The sequence below is a fragment of the Erpetoichthys calabaricus genome, chromosome 15 (assembly GCF_900747795.2).
Source record: "Erpetoichthys calabaricus chromosome 15, fErpCal1.3, whole genome shotgun sequence".
Lineage (NCBI taxonomy): Eukaryota > Metazoa > Chordata > Cladistia > Polypteriformes > Polypteridae > Erpetoichthys > Erpetoichthys calabaricus.
In genome coordinates, this window is record NC_041408.2 from 15,331,924 (window position 1) to 15,358,176 (window position 26,253).

General features: G+C 39.1%; 2 protein-coding genes across 3 annotated transcripts in view; one reads left to right on the plus strand and one right to left on the minus strand.

Annotated features, from left to right (window-relative positions):
- Positions 1-26,253, plus strand: part of nphp1 (nephronophthisis 1) — a 440,043-nt gene that overhangs the window by 274,265 nt on the left and 139,525 nt on the right. The gene's annotated exons all lie outside the window — the stretch shown is intronic.
- mta3 (metastasis associated 1 family, member 3) overlaps positions 1-26,253 on the minus strand; it is a 99,428-nt gene that overhangs the window by 34,793 nt on the left and 38,382 nt on the right. For both annotated transcript variants that reach the window (XM_028820277.2, XM_051919548.1), the window contains exons 3-14: positions 24,964-25,057; positions 17,336-17,462; positions 17,119-17,182; positions 16,792-16,909; positions 15,154-15,256; positions 10,261-10,360; positions 8,836-9,024; positions 8,427-8,501; positions 8,201-8,259; positions 7,774-7,901; positions 7,516-7,670; positions 983-1,205 (exon numbers count right to left, since the gene is read on the minus strand). In XM_028820277.2, coding sequence (XP_028676110.1) covers positions 983-1,205; positions 7,516-7,670; positions 7,774-7,901; positions 8,201-8,259; positions 8,427-8,501; positions 8,836-9,024; positions 10,261-10,360; positions 15,154-15,256; positions 16,792-16,909; positions 17,119-17,182; positions 17,336-17,462; positions 24,964-25,057 — 1,435 coding nt within the window. The remainder of the gene's footprint in view (positions 1-982; positions 1,206-7,515; positions 7,671-7,773; positions 7,902-8,200; positions 8,260-8,426; positions 8,502-8,835; positions 9,025-10,260; positions 10,361-15,153; positions 15,257-16,791; positions 16,910-17,118; positions 17,183-17,335; positions 17,463-24,963; positions 25,058-26,253) is intronic.

Consider the following 26,253-nt stretch of genomic DNA (forward strand, 5'->3'; position numbering starts at 1 on the left):
GTCACATCAGGTGCCTAGGTGACAAGTTTTGACTTGCTTTCCACCACCAGACACATGCCAGACTCCTTCTCCTTGGGCCTTCCTCAGTGGAAAATTTGAAAGAGGAATGCTGTTCCAGCATTTGTATTAAGATGAACATTTTGGTTATTGTTATATAAGAGTCCAGGGTGCAAAGCTGAGGCAATCACACTTTTATATAAGTAAAAAAAAAAAACAATTTTAAGAGTTACTGAGACCACCCCCAGTCATATGGTCGGAAGCTAGCAAACAAGGGGCTTTTTATTTGGGCACAGGAGTCATGCACAAATAAAACGCACTCACCTGACTGTTCATTGGTCAAGATAGCCTATTAAACCAAACATGCTGCAGTGTCTTTACAAAGCGTTTGAAAAGTAAAAACAGTATGTGCAATTTTCACAAGAGGAACACAGAAGTAAATTCTGTACATTCTAATACACTCCCTAATCGGCGTGACAGTTAAAAAAAATAAAATGGGGAGTCCCGTAATAATGAAAAGTATGGAACTGCTGACTTCACCCCTGTCCAGCTACAGGCCACCAAATATTGTACAACTCTCCCCAGACCCAAATGTTCACCCAGTGGGTGCTCCTGATCCATAAATAGTAAATGTGGCGGCTGTGAAACAAATGACTGTTTGAGGTGTGTGGAAAAAAAATGAGATGGGTGGTTGTATCGGGGACCCAAACAGAGGGTTCCCCGAGGATCACTTACTGGACAAATACACAAATCTGACAATCAGACAAAAATGCTGATGAGGCACAAATGGGGAAAGAAACCCAAAAGATGGGAAAAAACTGGTCAAAGGAAATAATAAAAAGACACAAAGGACGTGGCTCAGGAATTGTTTATTGCAAACAAAAAATAAAATAAAATTTAAAAAAACAGAACAAAAAAAAAAACATAAAACAGGAAAGTCTGGAGGATGAGCGCAGGCGAAGCTAGGAATTGAAAAGGCTCTTACACTCTGCCTTTATGGCAGCACAGTTAATCGGGACAAAGGGTCGTCGGGCTGCCTGACGCAGCCGCAGAACATCCCGGCATACATGGCGTGTTAGCTTGGTGATGCGTGTGGCCTGCAGGAAGAACGCCTGCCGTGTCTTCACAGAGGATTTAGGGCTGCCGCTATTCCTGACAGGCACCAAATGGGCAGACTGGCGTGGACCATGGCTCCGAGAGCGTGGTTCCTGCAAAACAAAGGAAGGATGTCATCAGGGAGGAAGGTGTGGCAGACAGAAAAGGATATGACAAAAGTTAAGACATGGGGGCAAGTAGATCTCCCATTTGGAAGATGTTGAAGACTTCCTTGTAGAGTTTACTTAACTACCTGATCGAAATGCAGAAAAAAAGCAATACAATTTTTGGCCCACCTCATCTGCATTCTGCCAGTCTCTTTTTCTAAAGGCACTTTACCACCGCAGGAACCAGCAACTTTTTAGACATTCAGGAACTTTTGTAGCATTCCCATCGCATGAACTCGGGTCATCTGTAGTTCCTGGAAGGTAATTTTTCTTTTTAGCTCCTATTTTTTGTGTAACCAGAAACTGTCGTGGATTGGCCTGGGGCAATGAATTGTGCTGACAGGTTGACCACAAGCACTAGCGCCCTCTTACAAATGCGTTAGTAGTTTGAACTTTGGAGAGTTAGCAGTGAAGACAACTAAATGCAGCAAAATGGATGGACAACAAGGTTCAGGCTTTATAAAGTGTGTTTGAGGAAGATGATACTTAAAACGAATTTGAGTCATCCATCCTAAATGATAAGTTTTACTTTAAAATTTCATCCTCTTTGACTGAACAGGGGATTAAATATAGCACCAAGCAGTGTCCTGAAAAACTGAAAAAACTAAAAGACGGCTAAAAAAAAATCATAGTAGTAAAAGTGATTCTCACAGATAAAACAATAAGTGGATATGCATGCTGGACACCATTCTTTGTCACAGACCAGCATACTCTGAAAATGTCAGAAGGAGAGATTCAGCGACAATGCTTTTGGAGTCCACCGTGGATAAACGACAGACGTCCACCTCTGATACATTGTCTATGGAAGGGATTTGTATCTTAACAGTAATATTCATCAAGTTAGTACATAATTTTTGCCATTCTATAATGCACTGACAAAAGTTTAATATTTCCGTATGTATCTTAATCCACTTGTTCAGACTCATATTACAACTTCATCTGTACTCGTTTGTACATGATTCGTTGTTAATTTCGGATGATAAGTTTCTGTAAGAGATTACAAACGTGATATAGACATGCAGTTTTGCCAAATAACAGTTAATTAACACCAATGTTTACAGTGGGTATAGAAAAGAATCACCCACTTTGAAATATTCCCATTTTTTTTTTGCTTTTACAGCCTTAAATGAAAACACACAAAACAATATTTTTACTTACTCAATGCAATATATAATATCCAAGTGAAAGATATCACAGCTACAGTTCAGAAGAATTTAAAAAAAATAAAAAACAAGAAATACTGAGATGAATACAGGATCAGGATCGCCAAGAGCTTTACTAAGGTCAGTCAGGTTAGAACTGTGACCAACACCACAGCTTTAGGGGGTTGAAACACCCAGGCTTTAAGTAATTACTCACTTTTCAAAATGTAATGATTACTTTCTAATAGCAAGTGTCAAAAGAGACAAACCATTAAAAATACAACAAATCATGGTTAACCCACTGGTGGCACTACTCTACAAAATAATAGGTTCTAATAAGGACAGGTATATCTACATTGTGGCTTGATCAGAAAGACGACGGTAATGTCGTGGTCATTGGCTTGCCACTCTCAATGCCGAGGCTGTCCTGAGCATCTACCATTAGGTGACATAAGAATTTATGAGAGATGAATAAAGGATCACTTCAAACTTAATCAGGTGTAAGTGCCCACCATTTCCATTGCGGTTACTGGCTTCCTTCTACCTGTGATCAATTGTAACTTGTGTGATTAGTGAAGCTGTTTCTGGAGCATTCATTCCCTTGCTTGGTAGTGCAACTGACAGCAAACAACTGAATATGGGTGGCAAGCCACTTTCAAAAGATCTCAGGGATAGAGTTGTGGACAGACATAAGGCAGGAGAAGGATACAAAAAAATCTCAAAGGCTTTATCAATCCCAAGGAGCCCTGTAAAGTCCATAATAAAGAAGTGGCAAGTGTTTGGTACTACTAGGACCCTCCCTGGATCCGGCCATCCTTCCAAACTGGATGGAAAAGCAAGGAGGAAACTGGTAAGAGAGGCTACCAAGAGGCCAATGGCCACTTTGAAGGAGTTATAGGATTTTATGGCAAAGAGTGGTCATTGTGTGCATGTGACAACAATTTCACAAGCGCTGCACAATTACAGCTTGTTCGGGAGGACCGCAAGGAAAAAGCCACTTCAAGAAAGGCCACATTAAGGATTGTTTGAGCTTTGCCAGAATGCACCTTGAAGATTCTGGAGCCAAATGGAAATAGGACGTATGATCAGATGATACCAAAATCAAACTATTTGGCCTTAATACCAAATGGTACACCAATGCGGCTCACTACCCACAACACACCATACCTACAGTAAAGCCTGGAGGTGGCAGCATCCTGTTGTGGGGGGCTTTCTCTGCCGCAGAGCCTGGGGCTCTCGTTAGGGTAGAAGGAAAAACAGATGGGGCAAAATACCGTCCAATGCTTGAGGAAAACCTGCTACCCTCTGCCAGAAAGTTGAAGTTGGGCAGAATGTTCACCTTTCAACACGACAACAACCCGAAGCACACAGCAAAATTGACCACACAGTGGCTGAAGGAGAAAAAAGTGAATGTCCTCCTGTGGCCAGTCAGAGCCCAGACCTAAATCACAGTGAAAATCTGTGGAAAGATTTGAAGATAGCAGACCACCAACGCTCACCATCCAATTTGACCGAACTTGAACAGTTCTGTAATGAAGAGTGGGGGGCAAATATTGAGTGGGCTCAATCTAGATGTGCAAAGCTGATAGAGAAGAATCCCAACAGACTGAAGGCTGTCATTAAAGCAAAAGGTGGGTCAACAAAAATATTGACATGGGGGGGGGGGTGATCCTTTAATAATCTTAGTATGTCTTGTTTTTGATTTTTTATCATTTTTCTGAACTGTAGCTGTGATATCTTTGACTTGGATGTCGTAGGTTGCATTGAGTAAGCAAAGCTGGGAAGAAATATTTTTTGTGTGTGTTTTCATTTAAGGCTGCAAAAAAGCAAAAAAAATGGGAATATTTTGAAAGGGGGGATTCTGTTCTATACCCACTGTATATGCTTCATACCAAACAATGTCTGCCCTTACTGATAATAAATGATGCAGTTCTGCACAAGGTGTGCCCGATACTGTGGCAAAGCTGTCAATATGCAAAGCACTCAGCCCACATAAAATTTATGCAGACTTTGTACTTCATATTCCACGGTGTATAAAAAAAAAAAATAATAATAATATTGTAATGCCATTTTTAAGCGAGTTTATAGTAATTTTGTACCTTACTGAAATAACTGAAGCGCCCACAGTTTTCAGTTTTTAATGTGAGTGATTACAAGTGTGACATTATCTCATTAATTATTTTACAGCGGTCTGCTAAAGACAAACAGCATTTCATATCTGCGAAACAACGTTCAGTAATGTTGATAACAGAGCCAGGTAGGGATTTGTCGAGGGGATAGGCAAATGCATCTAATTGTGAGGCTTTAAACATCATGTGTTTTGCATACAGGTTAGAGTTATTGTGCTGTGTGGTGGGAACGCAACACAAGAAAGTGGCCAGGGACCATAAGTGACCCAGGGCCTAAATAGTATAAGAAAGCATTAGTTGCTGAGAACATAAATTTCCCGTAATGGGAAAGCACCCAATGATGATATAAAGTAGCTTCCATATCAGGACAACAGTTTTCCTGTAAAAATGGCTGCCAGGGAGAGACAGTCAACACTTTTTCACGAAAATGAAAGTAGGATGGCATGTCATTCTGATCTACTCAAGAGCCAATTCATTAGCCCAATCAATACCAGTCAGAATAAACAACTTCGAACAGTTCTGGAGGATATTAGAGACACTGGCAGATGTGGAAGCTCAGAACAAGCAGGAAAAAGATCACCAATGAGCAACATTTCACAGTAACATTGGCTATCCTACTAGTATAGGAGGAACTTGCAGTAAAATACTCCCGCCATCTCCTTACTGACAGTTCAACCTAAATTAACTGCTGTGTTATAAAAAGTCTATCTGGACAGCAGTTTTCATTTATTATTTAACCATTCCTTTTTGGCCCATCAAGTATGAAATCGCCAGGATTCAAAGGCATCCATATTTCTACAGCTGATGTGATGGCAGGTTAAGTGACACATTAGGGTCATGCATAGAGTCCATGGTGAGAGTTGAAGCGGCAAATGTGTCCAGGAAACAAAATATGCTTGAAATGCTGTTTGTTCAGAAAGGCTTAAGTGAACCGACATCAAACTGTGGACTTTTCCACTACCAGTTTGAACGTGTACTCGGATATCTTATTCATAGAGCTGTGGCAAAAGGACTCTGCCTTATATTTTGATATTTAATTCTATGCAGTTTGTCTGTTAATGCATATTTGTAATGTTTATCTCTGTGCATAATGCAAAATATAAACCTAAATTAAAAAGACTGGTCAGTTTGTAACCCAAAGGCTAGGTGGGATAGATGCATCTGTCCCTAAAGAATCACATACTGTATACTCCTGACAAGATGAAGCATTTTGCTCATATATTTGTGATTAAGCTTTTGTAACTTTAGTGACCATTCAGTTATCTGCAGGTAATGTAATGGGGTCCAGAAACCCACGTGGGAAACATTGCATAAAGGATGCACTGCCCGAGGCTAACGGCAAACTCCATTCATCTGGACTTCAGACACGGTCTACACAACAACCTAAGCTCTGAATTAAGACTCTCCCTTTCACAGATGCGTCATTTATGGGCATTACCTATCAGCTTTCATATCCTTACTGAAGGTATATTTTTTTTATTTGAGTAGTGTGAAGCTTTTTTGACTTTTAGACTAAGGTCTATCTTGAAAAGTGCTTTATTCCCAGACCTTGCTATTATTCATTTTTATTTTGTTGCTATTAGCCTACTTTAATAAATAATGATTTGCATTATACTTCTTTACCATTTCCAGGCGTTTTTCACTCTAACCTAATTTGTGTTTTATTTGTGTTCTTTTCATATTTTCTGAATACTTTGTTTTATTAACCTAACCTATTAGTGATGTATCATATCTTGGATGATTGAGATAATAAAGTAATAAGGTACTTAGTATGGGCAAATTGCCACTTCTCTCCTAGAGGGTTAGTTATGGTGGAGGAGGGACACTCAGACAGTATTCATCACAGGATGGCATATTCGTCATTGATGCTGCAATAAATAAAGTGCATCAGCCTCTATTGTCTGGTGAACAAACACCCATTTGATCTGCTCATGCAAAAGCTAGCGAGTCCTTGTATGGAGAACTGAGGAGTGGTGGGCGTTCAGGCACCACATATAATCAGTACTTAAGTGCGTTTATGGTTGAGTTTTGTATGTGTGTTTGTTAAACTTAGGGTGCACAGGAGTACAACAATCCATAAAGAATCTGGGGAGTCCTGCTCCCCCATCAATAATACTATTGCAGTGGTAGTGCTGCTGCTTTGCAGTAAGGAGACTGTGGAAGATTGTGGGTTCGCTTCCCGGTTCCTCCCTGTGTGGATAGCGCTTTGAGTACTGAGAAAAGCGCTATATAAATGTAATGAATTATTATTATTAAGGCAACTTACAACATTTGAGATACAAATGGTTACATTTCTTTGTCGTTTTTCCAATTGGAGCGCAGGCAGGTGAAGGGATTTGCTCATGTTCATACAGTACCAGTTACAAAATCTGAAACAACAACTTCAGAGTCTGAAGTCCAAAGCCATAACCACTATACCTCACTGTCTGGCTAACATCTATCAGTACAGAATTAGCTGTACCCCAGCTTGTACTTAAACTGTAGCCATTGTGATGACAAAATATTTGCTATGCCAGGGTGTATCTCACCTCATCCCGTAATACCTGTCAATACATGTGGATGTCATAATTGTATGTTTAAAATATTCACTGTACTCTATTTCAATATTTTAATAGTACTAGAATGAATAAAAAGTCTTTGTAATATAGGATTTCTGACATGTCAAGATTAGTAATTTTGAACTTGGAAAAAAAAAAATTAAATTTGAGTGTTAGGCAGAAAAAGAAAAAGGGATGTGGTCACAAAAGAAAGCTAGAATTGGACTGACATACTGTCACCAAATTTACATTTTAATTCTAATGTCAAGGTAATGCTGAAAATATATTCTTAAATATGCAGACCCTCAGACTGTTTAACTGGAGTTATCAAGATAAAAGCCAACACAGGAAGAACACTGAATGCAGAAAGAAATGTGTGTAACGTGGCCATTTTATGGCTAATTGGCTGTTAAGGGGCATATAATAATGAATGAATAAAAGCCACTACCGTAGCAGGAGGACTAGAGGATATCTTCTCGCCGACTTCAGCCCGACTGGGCATTTTTAGTCCACCATACTTCTTCCAATAGACCCAGCAGGCAACACAAAGGCGACAGTGCATATTGGGAGGACCCCAGGAGTACCACTGAGAGGACTGCATTGCTAAAAAGGGATACAACACAAAGCGGTCAGTGGGATCTGTCAAGACCCAGTATAACACTCTCACCCTGTTATTCCACACAATGTGCGGAGATCAGATACTCACAGAAGCAGCTTTCACATGGTCGTCCTTGACCACAGTTTGGAGTTTGAAAGCCACCAGCTGCCGCCACACCGTTTACTGCCAAAGGCTTGCCATTGCTTACTGTTATCTGATTGGGACTGGGCTTGTTGCTGTTACAATAATTTAAAAATGTTAAATTAAAGCAGGATCCCTAGAAGCTACACAATGCTCACTAGAGGTCTTCATTATTTCAACTTACACCTCCATTTATCTTGTGATCCCTATCATGGGCCACAAATTCTATTAAAGTAAGACACACCACTCCTAAATGTATTTTACACTCAAATCATTTACATCTTTCAGTCATTCTGTTCTAATCATGGTCATATTCAAAACCCTGAAGATGTCCTGCACATTCTCTGCATTTCACACAAACAAGATATGTGTAGTGACCATTGCATTGACTTACTAGGTGGGGATGTACACTTGCTTCAGCTTGCTCTCAGCCTCTGCAGCCTTCAAACGTTTCTAGCAAAACAGAACATACAAAGAATGAGCCCCAGTGTCTGCACATTTTCCACTTGGACACTAATCAGACAGATTAGTGTAAGTATCAACTTCAGCACCAACAGACAACACCAAGAAACCCAAACAAACCAGTCTGCATTCTCCAAGTTAGGAGGACAGTCACTCACCTGTTGGACATATCGGTCCGTGGTCTTCCACATGTAATAGTATTCTATGATGCTGGTGAGGGATTTCCATGGCAACTAGAATGTGAAAAGAAATACATGAACAGATAATGAATTAGGTAGCTCTCTTGTGACAAGCATTACAGTACCACAACAATAAACTCCTTGAGACTTTTTCCCTTCCCATATTTCTGGTATCACTTGTGTACTGAAACAGAGCACAGATATTCTATCATAATAGACCCACGCCTCCCCCTAATCATTAATGACACAGAAAGCACCCACTCTGCATAGCCGACAGATGTCCTATAAAACCAGCTGTGAGTGAGACCACATCCCCTTAGACTGTTGGGACATGGGGGCTAACCTCACAACAATATCTCTACTCTGAACTTCATCAATCTTCACTTACAAAGTCCTGTCGGATATCATTGAAGTCCTTGCCGTATTTTTCCAAGGCCTCCTCAAATAGGTTAGCTTCTGAGGCAGACCACTCCTCCATTTCATCCCGACACAGAACTGGTCCTCCATATGGCACCAAGAAGCTGATTGCACTGGAAAGGTCATAGTTGTGCCGATGCAGGGTGTCCATTGCATGAAACTGGAGAAGGAAAAGAAGTGTTACATCAAAGGGCATAAACACCCAATTTGAACACGACAGAACTGAGGGTGTTGTATCATGAAATCCACATATTTAGTATATTTTACTGAACAGTTACCACTGTTCAACAATTTTCTCAATATTTCACAATTACTGCATAACTCCTAAAAGCAGCCAAGTTTTGAGACCAATGTCCTAGTGTACCAATACTCAAGTCACTAGTCCCGGAGTAGCTGAGACAGTTTCTCTGTGTTACAAAGCATATGTTTAAGAGATACTGCTTAGTGAGCTTGTCCCAAACTAGAACTCTAAATCTTCTCGATGTAATGTACTCTGTTATATGGGAAGCAATGCTGGGCAATAAACAAATTCCCAAATTTGTAAATTCCAAACAAAGCTTGAACAGTTCATGATGTTGCTAATATAGAAAGCAAAAATTTTCTACTACTGGACAATCCATCCTACAGTAAGCTATAGAACTCCAAACAAAAAGAAAAGACAGCATCTGCGTGTTGTGAAGAGAAGTAGAAAACAGGGTCCACAGAAAAAAGGGAGCAATGGTGCCAACTGAACACAATATTTCCAGTATTACTGTGGAATTGCAGTCCTGTGAACATTGCAATCAAGTTCCAGCCTCACTGGGCCACATGTTTTGGGCGTGCACCAAATTAACATCATTCTGGACCAAAACCTTTAAATGCCTTTCAGACTGTCTTAGAGTCACAATTCCTCCTAATCCAGTAACAGCTGTGTTTGGAGTACTTAAAGTAGAGAAGGACAAACAAACTGTAATTGCCTTTACTTCACTATTGGCACGTAGACATATTTTGCTGAACTAGAAGAATCCTAACTCTCCTATTTTAAGTCAGTGGGTAACTGATGTTATACATTATCTAAAATTGGAAAAAATCTAATTCTCACTTAGAAAATCTGTGCAAAACATTTTTAAAACTAATCAATAACATTTTTGAATAAGCATTTAAATTGAGGAAGCTGATTTTCTCTCATACTTTTTATTCATTTATTTATTCACATATTTTTACTATTGTTAAAGTTTTGCTCTGCTGGCTCGGCTCTCTTTCTCATGGGTGGGGGTTGATTCATTTCCAACCTAGTTTTCTTAAACCTGACTTGCTTATATGGATTGTTGTTTGATTCTAATAAAATTAATACAATGTTTAAAAAAAAATAAAGGAATTACAGTCATACCGTATCTGAAAAATGGTCAATACTCACCAATGTGATATCTCTGGAGGCTGCAGCTGCACTCATGTGAAGACTGGGTTGCCTGACAGAACTGCTGCAGTCTAGTGCTCTGGCAAATGTTCCCACCGCTCTGCACAATGAAAGAATACAGAGAATAGAGACAAAAGTGTTGAGAATTGAAAACAATTCTGAGAGAGCAGACAGAGTCATATGACCTAGCATTCACATAATTTGGTAATACATTTAGTTATAAACTTCTGGTGACTTTTGGAATATATGGAATTTATAATTCCTCTTTTTTGTTTTACTTAAATTAAAGTTGAAACGTCTTCCCAAAAGAGGTCAATGTGTCTATCTATAAACTTTTAAAAAAAACATCTTGACTATGTTCACTGCAGTAAATTGTTTTCTGATGTAGAAATTGATTTTATGCATCTCATCTGTCTCCACAGCAAGACTGGAATACTCAATCACAGCACATCTCACATACACACACACACAAATTGATGCATCGTCTAAGCTGAGATCATTGCTTATGATGCAAATCGTTTTATTTGTAGCAGGGCTTTCAGTCTATATCACATTTCATAATTAAAATATTTATTCATTTGAACAAGTTTCAATGTGGACTGCAGGTTATCCTTTCAGCCATGTTTTTAATTAGCAACCAATGACTGCTGCTAATGGAATATACTTCCTTTGCCTTGATATTGACTGAATTGCTTTTTAAGGTTCAGAACCCCTTTTTCCTTTACCATCATCATAATAATGTTTATTTATAATAATAATTCTTTACATTTATATAGCGCTTTTCTCACTACTCAATAGCACTTCCTAAAAAAAAACAAAGTTCTTCACATTAAGCAATCAATAAAATCACTAAAATGGTTAGTACAGATAACCTAACCTATTAGTGAAGTGTTAATAAAACAAAGTACAAAGAAAATATGAATAGAACACAAAATAAAACACAAATTAGGTTAGAGTGAAAAATGTCTTACAAAACAAACACATTTTGAGAAGGGACTTGAAAGAAGAAACAGCTTCAGCAAGCTGGAGATTCTTCTGCAATTTGTTTCACAGCCGAGATGCACTGACCACAAAAGTACTGTCTTGCTTTAATATTGAAATCTGACTCTCAGCACATGGAACAAGTTCTTGTTAAAAAACCTTAGGAAACATAATCAGGGGGCACTGATCTTAAACAAGTACAGATAGGACAATTTAATAATTTAGACATGGAAAATGAGTGTTATTTTAGCTTTTTTCCACAAAATATTGGAGTTGAAGTTATATAATTAATGGGGTCTGAATGTACAGACTTGTCAGCTTCAACTTACATCCAAAGTGGATGAATAGTTCAGTAATTTCAGCATTTCTTATATGTTCCCTACTACTTATTAAGTGACCAAAATGAATTGGAAACATTGACAGACATGAGGTTTCATAGCCAGCAGTACTCTCATTATTTCATTAGCAATTAAGCAGGTAAAAGGTCTGGGAGTTGATTCCAAGTGTGGAATTTGGATTTGAAAGTGTTTGCTGTGAACTTTGAAATATGAGGTCCAAAGAGCTGTCAATGCAAATAAACCAGGCCTTCATTAAGCTGAGAAAGCAAAACAAAACCCATCAGTGAGACAGCAAAATCACTAGAAGTGGTCAAATCAACAATTTGGTACATTCTTAAAAAGAAGGAATGCACTGGTGAGATGAATTACACCAAAAGACCTGGAAGACCATGACAGACAACTGTGTTTGATGACCACAGAGATCTTTTCTTGATTGGGAGAAAAACCATTCACAACATCTAGCCAAGTCAGGAACACTTTCCAGGTAGTAGATGCATTATTGTCAAAGTCTACAATCAAGAGGGAACTTCATGAAAATTAAACACAGAGGGTTTACCACAAGGTCCAATCTACTGGTAAGCCTTTAAGAATAGGAAGACCATACTCAACTTTGCCAGAAAACATCTAAAAAAGGCCTGTGCTACTCTTAACAGTATTTTTCTGGACAGATGAACATTAGATTAATATTTACTAGAATGAAGGGAAGATAATAGAAAAGAGAAGGAATGGATCATGATCCAAACCATACCAACACATCATCTGTGAAACAAAATGGAGACAGGCAGTGTTATGGCATGAGCATGTATGGCTACCAATGGAACTTGGCAACTAATTATTTTATATTGACATGACTGCAGACCGAAGCAGCAGGAATGTATAGTGCTATACTAAGTGCAAGGATTCAGCCAAATGCTGCACAACTGGTAGGACAGCACTTCAATGTACAGATGGGCAATGACCCAAAAGACATTGTGAAAGCAACCCAGGCACTTGACAAAGCAAAGAAGTGAAATATTATTGAATGATCAAGTCAGTCACTGGACATCACCCCAAATAAACATACATTTTACTTGCTGAAGACAAAACTGAAGCTGGGAAGACTAAAACAAGCAGCCATTTAAGACAGCTGCATTAAAGGCTTGGTAAAATATCATTAGGAAGAAAACCTGGCAATTGGTGATGTCCAAGACTTTCAGACTTCTGACAGTCATCGACTGCAAACAATTTTCAACCAAGTACTGAAAATGATCCATTACAATTTATAATTTTGTGGCGCAGTGGTAGCACTGCTGCCTCGCAGTAAGGAGACCTGGGTTCACTTCCCGGGTACTCCCTGTGTGGAGTTTGCATGTTCTCCCCGTGTCTGCGTGGGTTTCCTCAGGGTGCTCTGGTTTCCTCACACAGTCCAAAGACATGCAGGTTAGGTGCATTGGCAATCCTAAATTGTCCCTAGTGTGTGCTTGGTGTGTGGGTGTGTGTGTGCCCTGCAGTGGGCTGGCACTATGCCCGGGATTTGTTCCTGCCTTGCGCCCTGTGCTGGCTGGGATTGGCTCCAGCAGATCCCCGTGACCCTGTGTTAGGATATAGCGGGTTGGACGATGACTGATAGGTTTGTCTAATCACTTTTGAGCCCCTGAAAATGGCAAGAGGGGGACTGTGAAAAAAATGGCTGTCATTTCTAAACAGCTCCTGCAACATTTTTATTAAACCCCTTGAATTAAAGCTGAAAGTCTACACTTTAATCACATCTTGATCAGTTCAATTCAAATCAATTGTGGTGGTGTTCAGAGCCAAAATGACTAAAATTGTACCACTGCACTGATACCTATGGACCAATCTGTCAACTGCATTGACTTTCAATGTTAGTTCGTCACACAGTTTTTTGCCTGGGATAAACTATGTATTTTTTTAAGAACATTATTTTGTTTATATTGTAATCCAAGTCAGCCTACACCACAGTAGAACTCTAAGACTAAAGTGACAAGCAATTATTCTCAGAGGTTTTTGGTACAAATCATTTTTACAGCTCCACCATATGTGACTGACTGAAATAGACTCATAGCACAGAGCCTGTGCTTCTCTGGTTTCTAAAGATTCTATCGGTTTGTGTGGAGAATCAGAAATTCCCCTCCGCATAAAGTATAGAACAGCCTTTAAGCTGGGTAACAATGCCAATTGAATCATCAAGCTAAAAAGAAGACTCCAAGTCACAATCTTTTTTCCATCTGAAAATGAGGAAAGTGCCCTTTATCAGTGGACGCCCAATTTCATTCATGACAACAAAAGCTATCCAACTAAAAAATATGAATAGGCTGTTTCTGGAAGTAATGTGCAAATAAAATAGTTATTTTGAAAACTCTTGCAGCATTGCACACTGCACCTGGGGTACTGTGGCAAGAACTGGAAGCATTCAAATTGTAATATGCGCCTGAATATGAATGTGACAGCACTATTCTACAGTATGTCGAGGTACCCGATTTTAATGCGGCAAAGCATAGAAATTAAAGATTTCAAATTAATCTCTTTCTTACCTCTAACACTATGAAAACCAAAATAAACCAAAGCACTCAACCTTAACCTGGCTTTTTATATTGGAATATCAACAGCCATGTTAATGTAAGCAGTTGCTATCACTCCACTAAATACTTATCTTTTTTTTACTGGTTATTTCCATTATCAAAAGAGAGAAAAGAATATTTGATGTACCTTTTAAAGGATTTAAGCATATTTTTATCCATTTTGACATTTCATGAAGGTCACTAGGAACAAGACAGAATACATGTGTGTAAATGAGTGGGGGCTCAGATGAATGGTGAGGATGCAGGGAGTTGGAGTTTAAATACTTTGGATCAACAGTACAGAGTAACAGGGATTTTGGAGGAGAGGTGAAAAAGAGTGCAGGCAGGGTGGAATGGCTGGAGAAGAGTGTCAGGAGTAATTTGTGACAGACGAGTATCAGTAAGAGTGAAAGGGAAGGTCTACAGGATGGTAGTGAGACCAGCTATGTTATATGGGTTGGAGATGGCGGCATTGACCAAAACACAGGAGACAGAGCTGGAGGTGGCTTAGTTAAAGATGCTAAGATTTGCATTGGGTGTGATGAGGATGGACAGGATTAGGAATGAGGACATTTGAGGATCAGCTCAGGTGGGACAGTTGGCAGACAAAGTCAGAGAGATGAGATTGTGTTGGTTTAGACATGTGCAAGGGAAAGATGCTGGGTAAATTGGGAGAAGGATGCAAAGGATTGAGCAAGAGGAAGGCCTAAGAGGATGTGGTGTGAGAGAGCATGCAGGTGATGGGTGTGACAGAGCAAGATGCAGAGGACAGGAAGATATGGAAAAAGATGATCCGTTGTGGCAACCCCTAATGGGAGCAGCAGAAAGAAGAAGATGATGATTACTAGTTAAATATTTAAGAAAACCTCAATACTTACCCTTTGCATTATAACACAAGGAACATAATTCTTTCGGTACAGTACAGTAGTATTTATACAACTCATATGTTTAACCTTACATATTAAACAGAAGAAAATACATTTAGTTAAACTTGAAATAAACAAATGATTACTGACCGGGCTACTACCAGGAACTGGTCAATCTGTCTGTCTGTCAATGGGCAATCTGGATTCCACATTTTTACTTCCAGTTTTGACTGGTCCCTATCATCAGGCTCACCTAGGGGACAAAAAAAAAAAAAAAAAAGATGCCAAATGACAAAACAATTCCAAATGGAGATGGAAACAGGATTTCAGATTTGTGAGAACCAATTCATGAACAAATTTTGGCAGCAGGGTTCATTCAGCAAGGTTTGAGCTTTGAAATAACTGGGAGTTGAATCTGATGCACAAAAAACATAAGAAATAATGAGGTTAAAGTGGTACTAGCCAATGTTCACCTCAAAGAGGGCAAGCCCTGCATCAAGTAGATGTTGCCAGTCAAACAACTGGGTGCAATAAAATAAATGGTGGAGTGTCAGTGTAGTGTAAGAGGAATGGGGGGGGACACTTTTTCTTTTTAATGGCCAGTATCTTCCTAGTTATCATCAGTTTTTAACAGAACAGGAAATGGCAGCTGCTCATAATATAACGGTGGTTGTCATGGTAACGGTATTTTACAGAGAAATTAATCCAGTAGCTACTCAATCATCAAATAGCTGGAAACCCAAATAAGGCCTAGGCTTTCAGCAAGGAAAACAGCAACAGAAAAATCCTGCTCAGGAGACCCCATCACCTCACGCCACTTAGTTATTTTGATTTCTGAAATATCAAAGGCACATTTGGAAAGGTTTTGAGTTAAATAAAACAGACTGTTTAGGCTAGGATGTAGTCCAAAAAGGATGAAAAAGCAAGACCATTTTTTTTTTTTTTTTATCTCTGGTGCATGCCTAACAAATTCAAATGTTTAGAAATGAACATGCCTCAGAGTTACCAAACAAGAGGCCAAACTAAAATCTTTCAAAATAATAACCTATAAAAACTGGGCAAGGAAAAACACTGCAGCTAAAGAAACACCTGTGTTCATCATGCACACATCATGCACAAGGCAGATTCAAACAGGACATCCCTGGCACTTCTTTGGATGGATTCCAGCAGAAGGCCACTATAAAAATGGCATGGCATCATGCTTTCTTTCTTATTTTTTCACTGGAAGGCCTGGCCGCATCTCTGAATCACTTAAACAGAACATTGGGTCACATAAGCATTTTTTTTTTCCCCTGGATGAAGGGCACTAAAATTGCATCTTCAAAGTGGGGATATTTTATTAAGAGGGTTTCCAGAGTTAGGTGGTCATCTAAACTACAAAGATTCTATGAATTGCTACTTAGGCGCTCAATTTCACGCCTCAGCACCTCTTTTGGCAACCTGACTGAGCCCTTTATTCCAGCTTTTTGCTTGAAGTGCTACAATGAATAAAACTGAAGGTAGCTATTAAAGTTTAAGAGAGCAGAATTAGTATCCAACCCCCCCCCCACTACACCCAATTGATAAGAAACATAACTATTCTATCACAATCTTATTATACAGTTAAAAGATAATTTGTAAAATTCCATATAAGCTGAAAAATGTCTGTTTCAGGAACTACATTTGTTCCAACTTAAAGTCCACATAGAGACTGAATTTCATCAGTGTGTTATAAGAATGGACAGATGTTTCCTTCATAAATGAAACATTTGGAAACATCAAGAGTGGGACTAACATTATAAATCTTACCTTCCTTCAACATCTCTGGAACATCAGCCTGGAATCTTGGCCCAACTCTGATCTCACCCTTGTCCGCAAGCAGTGTCTTCTGGTTGGGATCATACACAAGGGAGTAGAAAAAGGTGTCCTGTAGAAAATATTCCTCATTAACCACTGCCTCATTTGAAAATTACTTTATCTAAACATTATGTGACTAGAATATGGCTCATGTTTTACCCAGCATACCCATTAACCATTTCTTTTTTTTTAATTCAGTAAGCATTGCTTATTAGTCTGCCCAGCATAACTCATTTCTAAACTCAAACCCTCTGACCATCACTAGTAACTTGTATGTACCTCTTTCTCCAGGTAGGACAGCACTTCCTCGGTTTCATTCAGCAAAGCCACACAGCACTTCCCTCTGAAAGCAGTAGTGATAACATTTAGAAACAAATTTTCCTCACACAATCTATATAAACATAGGATTTTGCAGTTCTTGCTGCACTGTGGAAAGTTAGTGATATAAATGTAAGTATTGCATTTTTGACAGTGGGAAATATCACAGTGTGCCCACCTAATGTGTGTGGCTGGCAGAGATTCATACTGGCGGGAGAGGAATAGCTCGCGGTGCTTCAGCTGGTGTCTTTGTTTCTCTGACAGCTCTGGCTCAGTTGGGACATCCCGTTCTTCCTCTAGGTCCTCTGAATACATGACAGCAGACAAAACTAGTTCAGAAATCAAGTGATGGCCAGTCACATCAGGTTAAAGAAAGAAAAAAAAAAAAACACAGACACACTGGTAACCACTAAACCTATGCAAGACATTCATGAGCACTAGGTCATTGGAGGCATGTAAATAGTACATGTTCCTCATTGACAACTGGTTGATGACTGATGATGACAGGAAACAATTTTTAAACTATTGGAGGGGAAAAACCTTTTTGAAAGTCTCATTAATAAATAAAACAGATTGTGTACATACACACTGAAACACATTAACGTGTCACTAAAGCTGCATTTACAAAAACTCGTACATTAATGTTACAGCACAGCACACAGCAGAATTTTTTGAAAACCTTCACCTTAAAGAAATGAAGCCTTCACAAATAACACAAATTGTACAATTTACACTACCGGTGATACAATTTAGAACACCTCATTTTTTCTTCAAATTCAATCAGTTGTAATGCAACAAATGACGTACAATGGTGAAAAGGTAAGCAGTAAACAGCCAGAGGTTTAATCTTAAAGTTTAGGTTAGTAAAAACTGACAAAAGAAGGAAATTTCAGACAAAAAATGGGTTTTTAAGTAATCAACAGAAGTTGAGCCACCTGTGTAAATTGTTTTCTTTAACTTGCAGGACTTAACTTACTTTAATTGCTGTAACCTATTAGTTGTTCCCTGAAGAAGGCCCATTTGTAATATTCTGAAATTTCCATTTTTTTTCAGTTTTTGCTACACTAAGCTTTAAATTTAAACCTTTGGCAGTGTAAGAGCCATTTCCTAGTTACATAATCATAAATGTTTTACTAAATGCATAATCTATGGGAGGTTCCTAAAACACCCCATCAGTTTAATAGAATTGGTATATTCTAGCTATTTCTAATTTCTCCGACTAAACATTATTCTCAGTTAGTGATCAGCCTTGCCATGTGTAAGGTGTATAGGGCACATGGTTTTAAACCGTGTCTTACAAGCCTTTTAACAATTGCATACCTTGTGTGCGTTTTCTGTGTGTCAAGTAACACGTAAGACAAAGCGCTTAATTGCAAATGCTGCGCCGTACGTTTATAGCGTACAGAAGAAGAAGTTAAGAACTTTTAAGTACAGAAATAACTAAAGTTTCTCAAGAAAAGCTAAGTTTAGAGAAGATACATTTTTCCTTTTTTTTTTGCATTTTATTCTACATGTGTAACAACTTTTTCTTTAATCTTGTGTGGATTATTTGCTTTTAATTTTCACTAAATATTTTTAAAACAAACTTTTGGACTTGGAGATTTCTTTCGGCACGTGTGTTTCCTGTGCTTGAACTTGTCTTACACCCCGGTGGCTACAGGCAGTTTACTGCTTACATTTTCACCATTTTAGGTCATTCATTCAATTTCAACTGATTAAATTTGAAGAAAAACTGAGGTTGTAAAACTTTTCCCTGGCAGTTTATATATATATATAATAAATTTAAAAAATGAGTTAAGGAAAAAAGCAGACAATAAAATTGTTTTGTGGCTCAGCGTAGTAATCATTTGCTTAGGGTAGAGGTCAAGAGAAACAGATAATATAAACAATATATCAAGGAGCATATCCAGGCCATCTGATCTCACAGTCGAATACAGTTAAATTTCTCTCAGTATCTCTATATTATATATACACATACACATATATATATATATATATATACATATATATACAGACACACACACACACACACTACAAAAGATAAATGAAGACCTAATGGTTGTGAGCCTTATCACAAACTTTTTATAAAAGTTAATAAATGTATCTGAAAGTGTTCCCTAACTTTCATATGTGCAATATTTTCATTTTATTAATTTTCAGGTTATAAAAATTCAGTAAAATTAGAAGGAAGATATACCCAAGCAGGGCTCACTTCAGAAGAGATTTTCAACCCTGGGTCACCAGGTATAGCACTGTGAGTGCTGGTAGTCCCTCTGATTGCTAATTAACCCTCACATTTGATCTGATAGATCACATCTGATCTCAGTCCGTAAGGTGAGGAATGCACAAGCCTGTGTGAAGAGGAGTATAAGAAAATCTCACTAAAACAAAAACAACAGTATAGATGTGATGAAAGAGAGGAAGAAATTATAAAGGGAAATACTGATCAAATAATCTCAAAATAAGTATGAGCACAAATGACTAACTTCATGTGGTGAAAACGTGTATAAGCTTATTAAACCAAGGCAATTTTCCTCCGTCCTGGCTTAAACAAGTAAATTCCATTATTTGTGATGAGTTGCTTCTGGAAGTAACTGTAATATGAACAGACAGAAGTGTTTAAAGACCACCGTCCCTTATGCTCTATGCTTAGCAAGAAGACAAAGGAAACATAAAATAGCAATGCTACACCTGAATATTACCTGTTCTTCTGAAAAACTCTTACAGCGAACACCCTTAAAGTGAAAAACACTTTTCCCAAGTCAGATACAATTTAATAAGGTGAGCCTTTCAACATACCAGCTTTAAATCTATAAGAAAAAGCAGTACCCATAAACAAAATGGTTATACAATAGAGACCTTAAACTAAGTGACAACTACAAGCAGAAACGGTCTTCTCGTAAAAGGAAAAAAATATCATTCACCTTTGATAAAAGAAAAACATATGAAAAAACTGACAACCATAAAAGCTTTTTTCTAACTGACACATACTTTAGTGTACAGTGTTTACTGTTAAAGCTTTTTCATTGTTAAATATCTTTAACCAGGTTGCAATCTCTGCGTACAATCTCCAATAATACCCTTTGAAATACTGATTTTCTCATTGATTAAGTCCACAATATCCACACAATCCCAACTATTTTCTTTACCTTTGCCAAGTCATGCTGCTTGCTATCCCTATACTGGACTACTGCACCACCGTCCTAGCAGGGCTCTTCCCAACTTCTACCCAATCTAATGCATCCACATTCCCTCTGTTCAAATGATCTGTTTAGTCCAAAGGTACACCCAAACTACTACTTTATGTTTTTTCTTTCCACTGGCTTTCTATTGTTTGTAACATCAACTTTAAAACTCCTGTAATGCCCAGCTTCTTTTGATATCCAGTCAATGGATTCAACCTCTAAATATTACTGTTAGAGATGCAGAGCATCACCAGAGAAGATTCTCAGTACCTGGTGATGTCAAGCAGTCAATGCGTGCAAGGGATATACAACAAAGTATGAAATATGACTGCTGTAATACACCTACAATTGCTGTCTCTCAAACATTATGGTGCACTGAAATGGGGGGGCTCTACATGGTGTGAACAAAATGTATGCAGATACCCTTAAATTAAAGTGTACTGAGAACTTCAACCATGTATGAATTGTTTGATTTGTAATTTTAAACTGTGGAGTAAAGGGGGTAAATCAAGGAAAAATGTTTCTTTGTTCCAAATATTAAGGAGGGCACTGTGTGTGCAAAAACAAAAAAAAAATCATATATTATATTATATATATATATATATATATATATATATAAAAAATCCTAAGCCTAAAAGTGCAATGGTGACGTTTTTATATCACTTTTTTGTCACAGTTTAAATCAGGGTTATTTTAAAACCTACATATATATGTTTGATATCATTCTTTTCAGAATTTATCAAAGTTTAATGTGATGTTGTTAGATTTTCAGATTCTCATTCCGTTTTTAAATGATAAACTAAAAAAATATCAAGAACTCACGTCTCACGAGACAGGACTTTGTGCCAAAAGATTTAACTATGCCCGAGGCCGGAAATAAAAGACAAAGAGTAGGACAGCTGCTGTACAGGCTTTTAAACGTTCGAAGCGTCACGCGAGATGCAGATCACGTGGCACAGCAGCAGCAGCAGCAGCAAGCCAGCAGCTGATCGAGCAAAGAGGAGGTAAAAAAAAAACTATTTGTTTCCCACTGTATCACCGTTTAAGAGGGGGTTTCGGAGGAGCGACCATGTCTCCTAGGGGTGCGTTCAGCCCACCTCTTTACAACACGAGCGGCAGAGACGCAAAGTGGCTGGCGAGCAAAGCAAGCAGGGGGGAACTTCCTAGTATGTATGTATGTATTGTCACAGGTGGCTGCACCCCAGCCGGGACGCCCTAGAGGACCGGAGGAGGGCTTACGCCTCCCCCAGACCATGTGGTGGCGACCGCCCTGGTGGCTTTGGGAACCACGGGTACAGAGCTTTGAAGCTCAACCCTGTAGGGGCCCATGGTCACCACCAAGGGGCACCCCAATGCCGGAGGAGCCCTGGCCCTCAGCAGTTAATATATTATATATTGTCACAGGTGGCTGGGGGGGCAACCCACACTGGGGAGTGCCGGCAGAAGATTGTCAGGAGGCACCTGGAGCACATCCGGGTGGTTATAAAAGGGGCCGCCTCCCTCCATTCGGGAGCTGGAGTCGGGAGAGAAGGAAGGACAAGGTCTTGGAGGAGGCGGCCTGAAGAAGGGAAAGGCATTTGAAGAGTTGGCCTGGACTTTGGGGATTTTAGGTGCACTTTATTAGTGTAAATAATGCATAATAAACGTGTGTTGGGTGATTTGAACATGTCCACCTGTCTGTGTCTGGGTCATCTTCCACAATATATATTATATATTTACAAAACAAGTTATATATATATATATATATATATATCTATATATATTACAGTGCATCCGGAAAGTATTCACAGTGCATCACTTTTTCCGCATTTTCTTATGTTACAGCCTTATTCCAAAACGGATTAAATTCACTTTTTTCCTCAGAATTTTACACACAACATCCCATAATGACAACATGAAAAAAGTTTACTTGAGGTTTTTGCAAATTTATTAAAAATAAAAAAACTGAGAAATCACATGTACATAAGTATTCACAGCCTTTGCTCAATACTTTGTCGATGCACCTTTGGCAGCAATTACAGCCTCAAGTCTTTTTTGAATATGATGCCACAAGCTTGGCACACCTATCCTTGGCCAGTTTCGCCCATTCCTCTTTGCAGCACCTCTCAAGCTCCATCAGGTTGGATGGGAAGCGTCAGTGCACAGCCATTTTAAGATCTCTCCAGAGATGTTCAATCGGATTCAAGTCTGGGCTCTGGCTGGGCCACTCAAGGACGTTCACAGAGCTGTCCTGAAGCCACTCCTTTGATATCTTGGCTGTGTGCTTAGGGTCGTTGTCCTGCTGAAAGATGAACCGTCGCCCCAGTCTGAGGTCAAGAGCGCTCTAGAGCAGGTTTTCATCCAGGATGTCTCTGTACATTGCAGTCATCTTTCCCTTTATCCTGACTAGTCTCCCAGTCCCTGCCACTGAAAAACATCCCCACAGCATGATGCTGCCACCACCATGCTTCACTGTAGGGATGGTATTGGCCTGGTGATGAGCGGTGACTGGATTCCTCCAAACGTGACGCCTGGCATTCACACCAAAGAGTTCAATCTTTGTCTCATCAGACCAGAGAATTTTCTTTCTCATGGTCTGTTTTGGCAAACTCCAGGTGGGCTGCCATGTGCCTTTTACTAAGGAGTGGCTTCCGTCTGGCCACTCTACCATACAGACCTGATTGGAGGATTGCTGCAGAGATGGTTGTCCTTCTGGAAGGTTCTCCTCTCTCCACAGAGGACCTCTGGAGCTCTGACAGAGTGACCATTGGGTTTTTGGTCACCTCCCTGACTAAGGCCCTTCTCCCCCGATCGCTCAGTTTAGATGGCCGGCCAGCTCTAGGAAGAGTCCTGGTGGTTTCAATCTTCTTCCACTTACGGATGATGGAGGCCACTGTGCTCATTGGGACCTTCAAAGCAGCACAAATATTTCTGTAACCTTCCCCAGATTTGTGCCTCGAGACAATCCTGTCTCAGAGGTCTACAGACAATTCCTTTGACTTCATGCTTGGTTTGTGCTCTGACATGAACTGTCAACTGTGAGACCTTATATAGACAGGTGTGTGCCTTTCCAAATCATGTCCAATCAACTGAATTTACCACAGGTGGACTCTAATTAAGCTGCAGAAACATCTCAAGGATGATCAGGGGAAACAGGATGCACCTGAGCTCAATTTTGAGCTTCATGGCAAAGGCTGTGAATACTTATGTACATGTGCTTTCTCAATTTTTTTATTTTTAATAAAATTGCAAAAACCTCAAACTTTTTTCACACTGTCATTATGGGGTGTTGTGTGTAGAATTCTGAGGAAAAAAATGAATTTAATCCATTTTGGAATAAGGCTGTAACATAACAAAATGTGGAAAAAGTGATGCGCTGTGAATACTTTCCGGATGCACTGTATATACACATCCTTGATGAAGGTTTGTCATCATATATATGGCAGCACAGTCACATAAAGACACACTGCATTATATTTGCTCTTCTTTTTGAGAATGATGATAAGTGCTTGGCATGAATCCAGTGGTCTCACTGCAGTGAATTTCAGACTGCCTCTGGTGAAATTAAATTAGACCTCCAAAGAAAAATTAAACCAAATGTTTAAAAGCTACAAAATGACTATACACTATAAACATGATGGACAGTTTTATGCATGTGTTCTTTTTGGCCAAGTATCAGTCATCAGACCACTTCAGTATGGACACTGGAATGAATTAAACATTGTGAAGAATCATTAAAAGCAGTAATAACTTAAAACAATACAGTAGAAAGTGAACAAGGACTTTTAGAGCATTTGCTCATAACTAAAGAAACACTGGAATAAATGTTTAATACAATATATTATTCTTGCAAATCTATATCGTTCTTGTAGAAAGAGACAACTGTTTCTTTTCTTTTCTTGGTGGTCTGAATTCTTGCTATCTAGTATGAATGCCCATAGACTGACTTCAATTAAACCTCCCCACTACTATTGATGCATCTACCACAATATTCAAGTAAACATGCATTAAAATTTGATCACTAAGGGCCTTTTCTGACAGCCTCCATGGCGAATTAAGGATGAGACAAATGTTATCTTCCACATACCCGAATTAAGACATCTAGCTTGACTCAGATGAAGAATTGTAACACGGAAAGCCTCATTTATAATGAAACACGTCAACAGAAAAGGAGTGTAGTTATTTTTTTTTCAGTTTCTTGATCTTATTATAAAACCACATGCTCCTGACTGGCCACCTCTGATGCTTTGCACTGCAGCTGGCAGACAAATAACAACAACAAAGACATTGCCAGGTGCAGATGGTTGTTAGAGGTCCGGGGTCACCTCAGGGGCACAGGGGCATCAAGCTGCAGACTTGTGAAAGACTAAACACCAGGAAAGCAAAGAGACTGATTGCCTCACCATAGGGGACACTTTTTCAAAGTGGGGTACCAACATTATTCCCAATTGTTCATGCCCACATTTGTCACTCACATCATACACACAATAAGTGACAGTAAGAGTACCGCCTTCCATTTACTTAGACATCCCATGTTATTTAATTTAAAGGTGAAGCACATGTAAGTCAGTAATGTCTTTCCAGAGGGGTTTCACAGCCCCTGTCACAGCCTGCCAATTCCACATTTCCTCATGACACTTACTTGCATGCTTGTCTGCCAACTGGATCAGACTGTTAGAAATGTCCCGCCGGCGGTAGAAGCAGACCACCTTCGCTTCCACATTGCCATTGGCTGTCTGTAAGAGAGAAGCAGAGGTGATGATTAGATTGGGAAGCAGCTTTGCTCTGTTAGGTCTCTTTTAGTGTAAAGCTCAACATATGTTATACAAAACAGAAAAACTATCACTGGCTGCACAGCCAACTCTTTAATGGAAAAATTAGTTGTGATCTGCTAAATCTAAACTAATGAAGAGTGCTGCTTGCTAGGAAAGTTATTCCTGGAGAAGGAAATACTTGGGCAACTCATGTCATATTGTCATCTTTACCATCTGGAATAGAAAGAGCATCTGGAAAACAGAATTAATCTATTAATTCTGGACTGGAAATTCTATAATCTATTACTCTGGCCAAAAGAGGAGAGCCAATTTTACTGTATAACGGGAGGACTGCTGGCAGCAGATGGCTCTACCTAGTTGAAGCTACATGCCAGTAATCTATCATGCTAGGAAATGGGAGCTGGATCGCACAGCTACACAATATAGCATATGTACAGTAAAATGATTAAAACATCAAAGAGGAACCTCGCCTCATGTAAAAAAAGGAGAATATCTTAGCAGGACACTTGTTCTTCTGTATGTGGTAAGCAACACAAGACTGCCACCTGTAGAGCAAAAAAACTGCCAGACTAGCAACCGACTCTGTGTGTCGCTTAACTGCAAAGATTGTTTTCCTTTGTATTTTTTGATCGTCTGAACAGCAGGACAGCTGCCTTTGGGAGGTTTCATGCATTTCCAGGTAACAGTACATGAAAAGGGAACACTGAGCCACATTCATCATTTTACATCACTACAGGCTTAGTAGCTCAAGACAGAGCTGCAATAAATACGGCACTGACAACTATAGCAGAAGTCACACGATTTGCAGGTATGTAAAATGCTTAAGAAATTATAGGGATAACAAAGGTGACAAAACATTTAATGACAAAGTAAAGTCACGTAAAAAAAAAAGGAATGGTTTCTACAAAGCAATGTGAACAACTTGTCCGCGATGACAGCATTAATTTGTAACTGAACACAAAACACTGTAGTATAAAATGAGGGGCGAATCTCTACCAGCACACTAAGTAAAAACATTGCACACTTTAAAACTTGGCATTAACAAGGTAGGAGGCAGCATAAAATGGTGTCAATGCTGTTTTAATGTTAATCTTTAAGTACAGAAGCATTCAGCTAAACTAATTTCATCTGGTACACATTGCATGGCTGCACTCGGG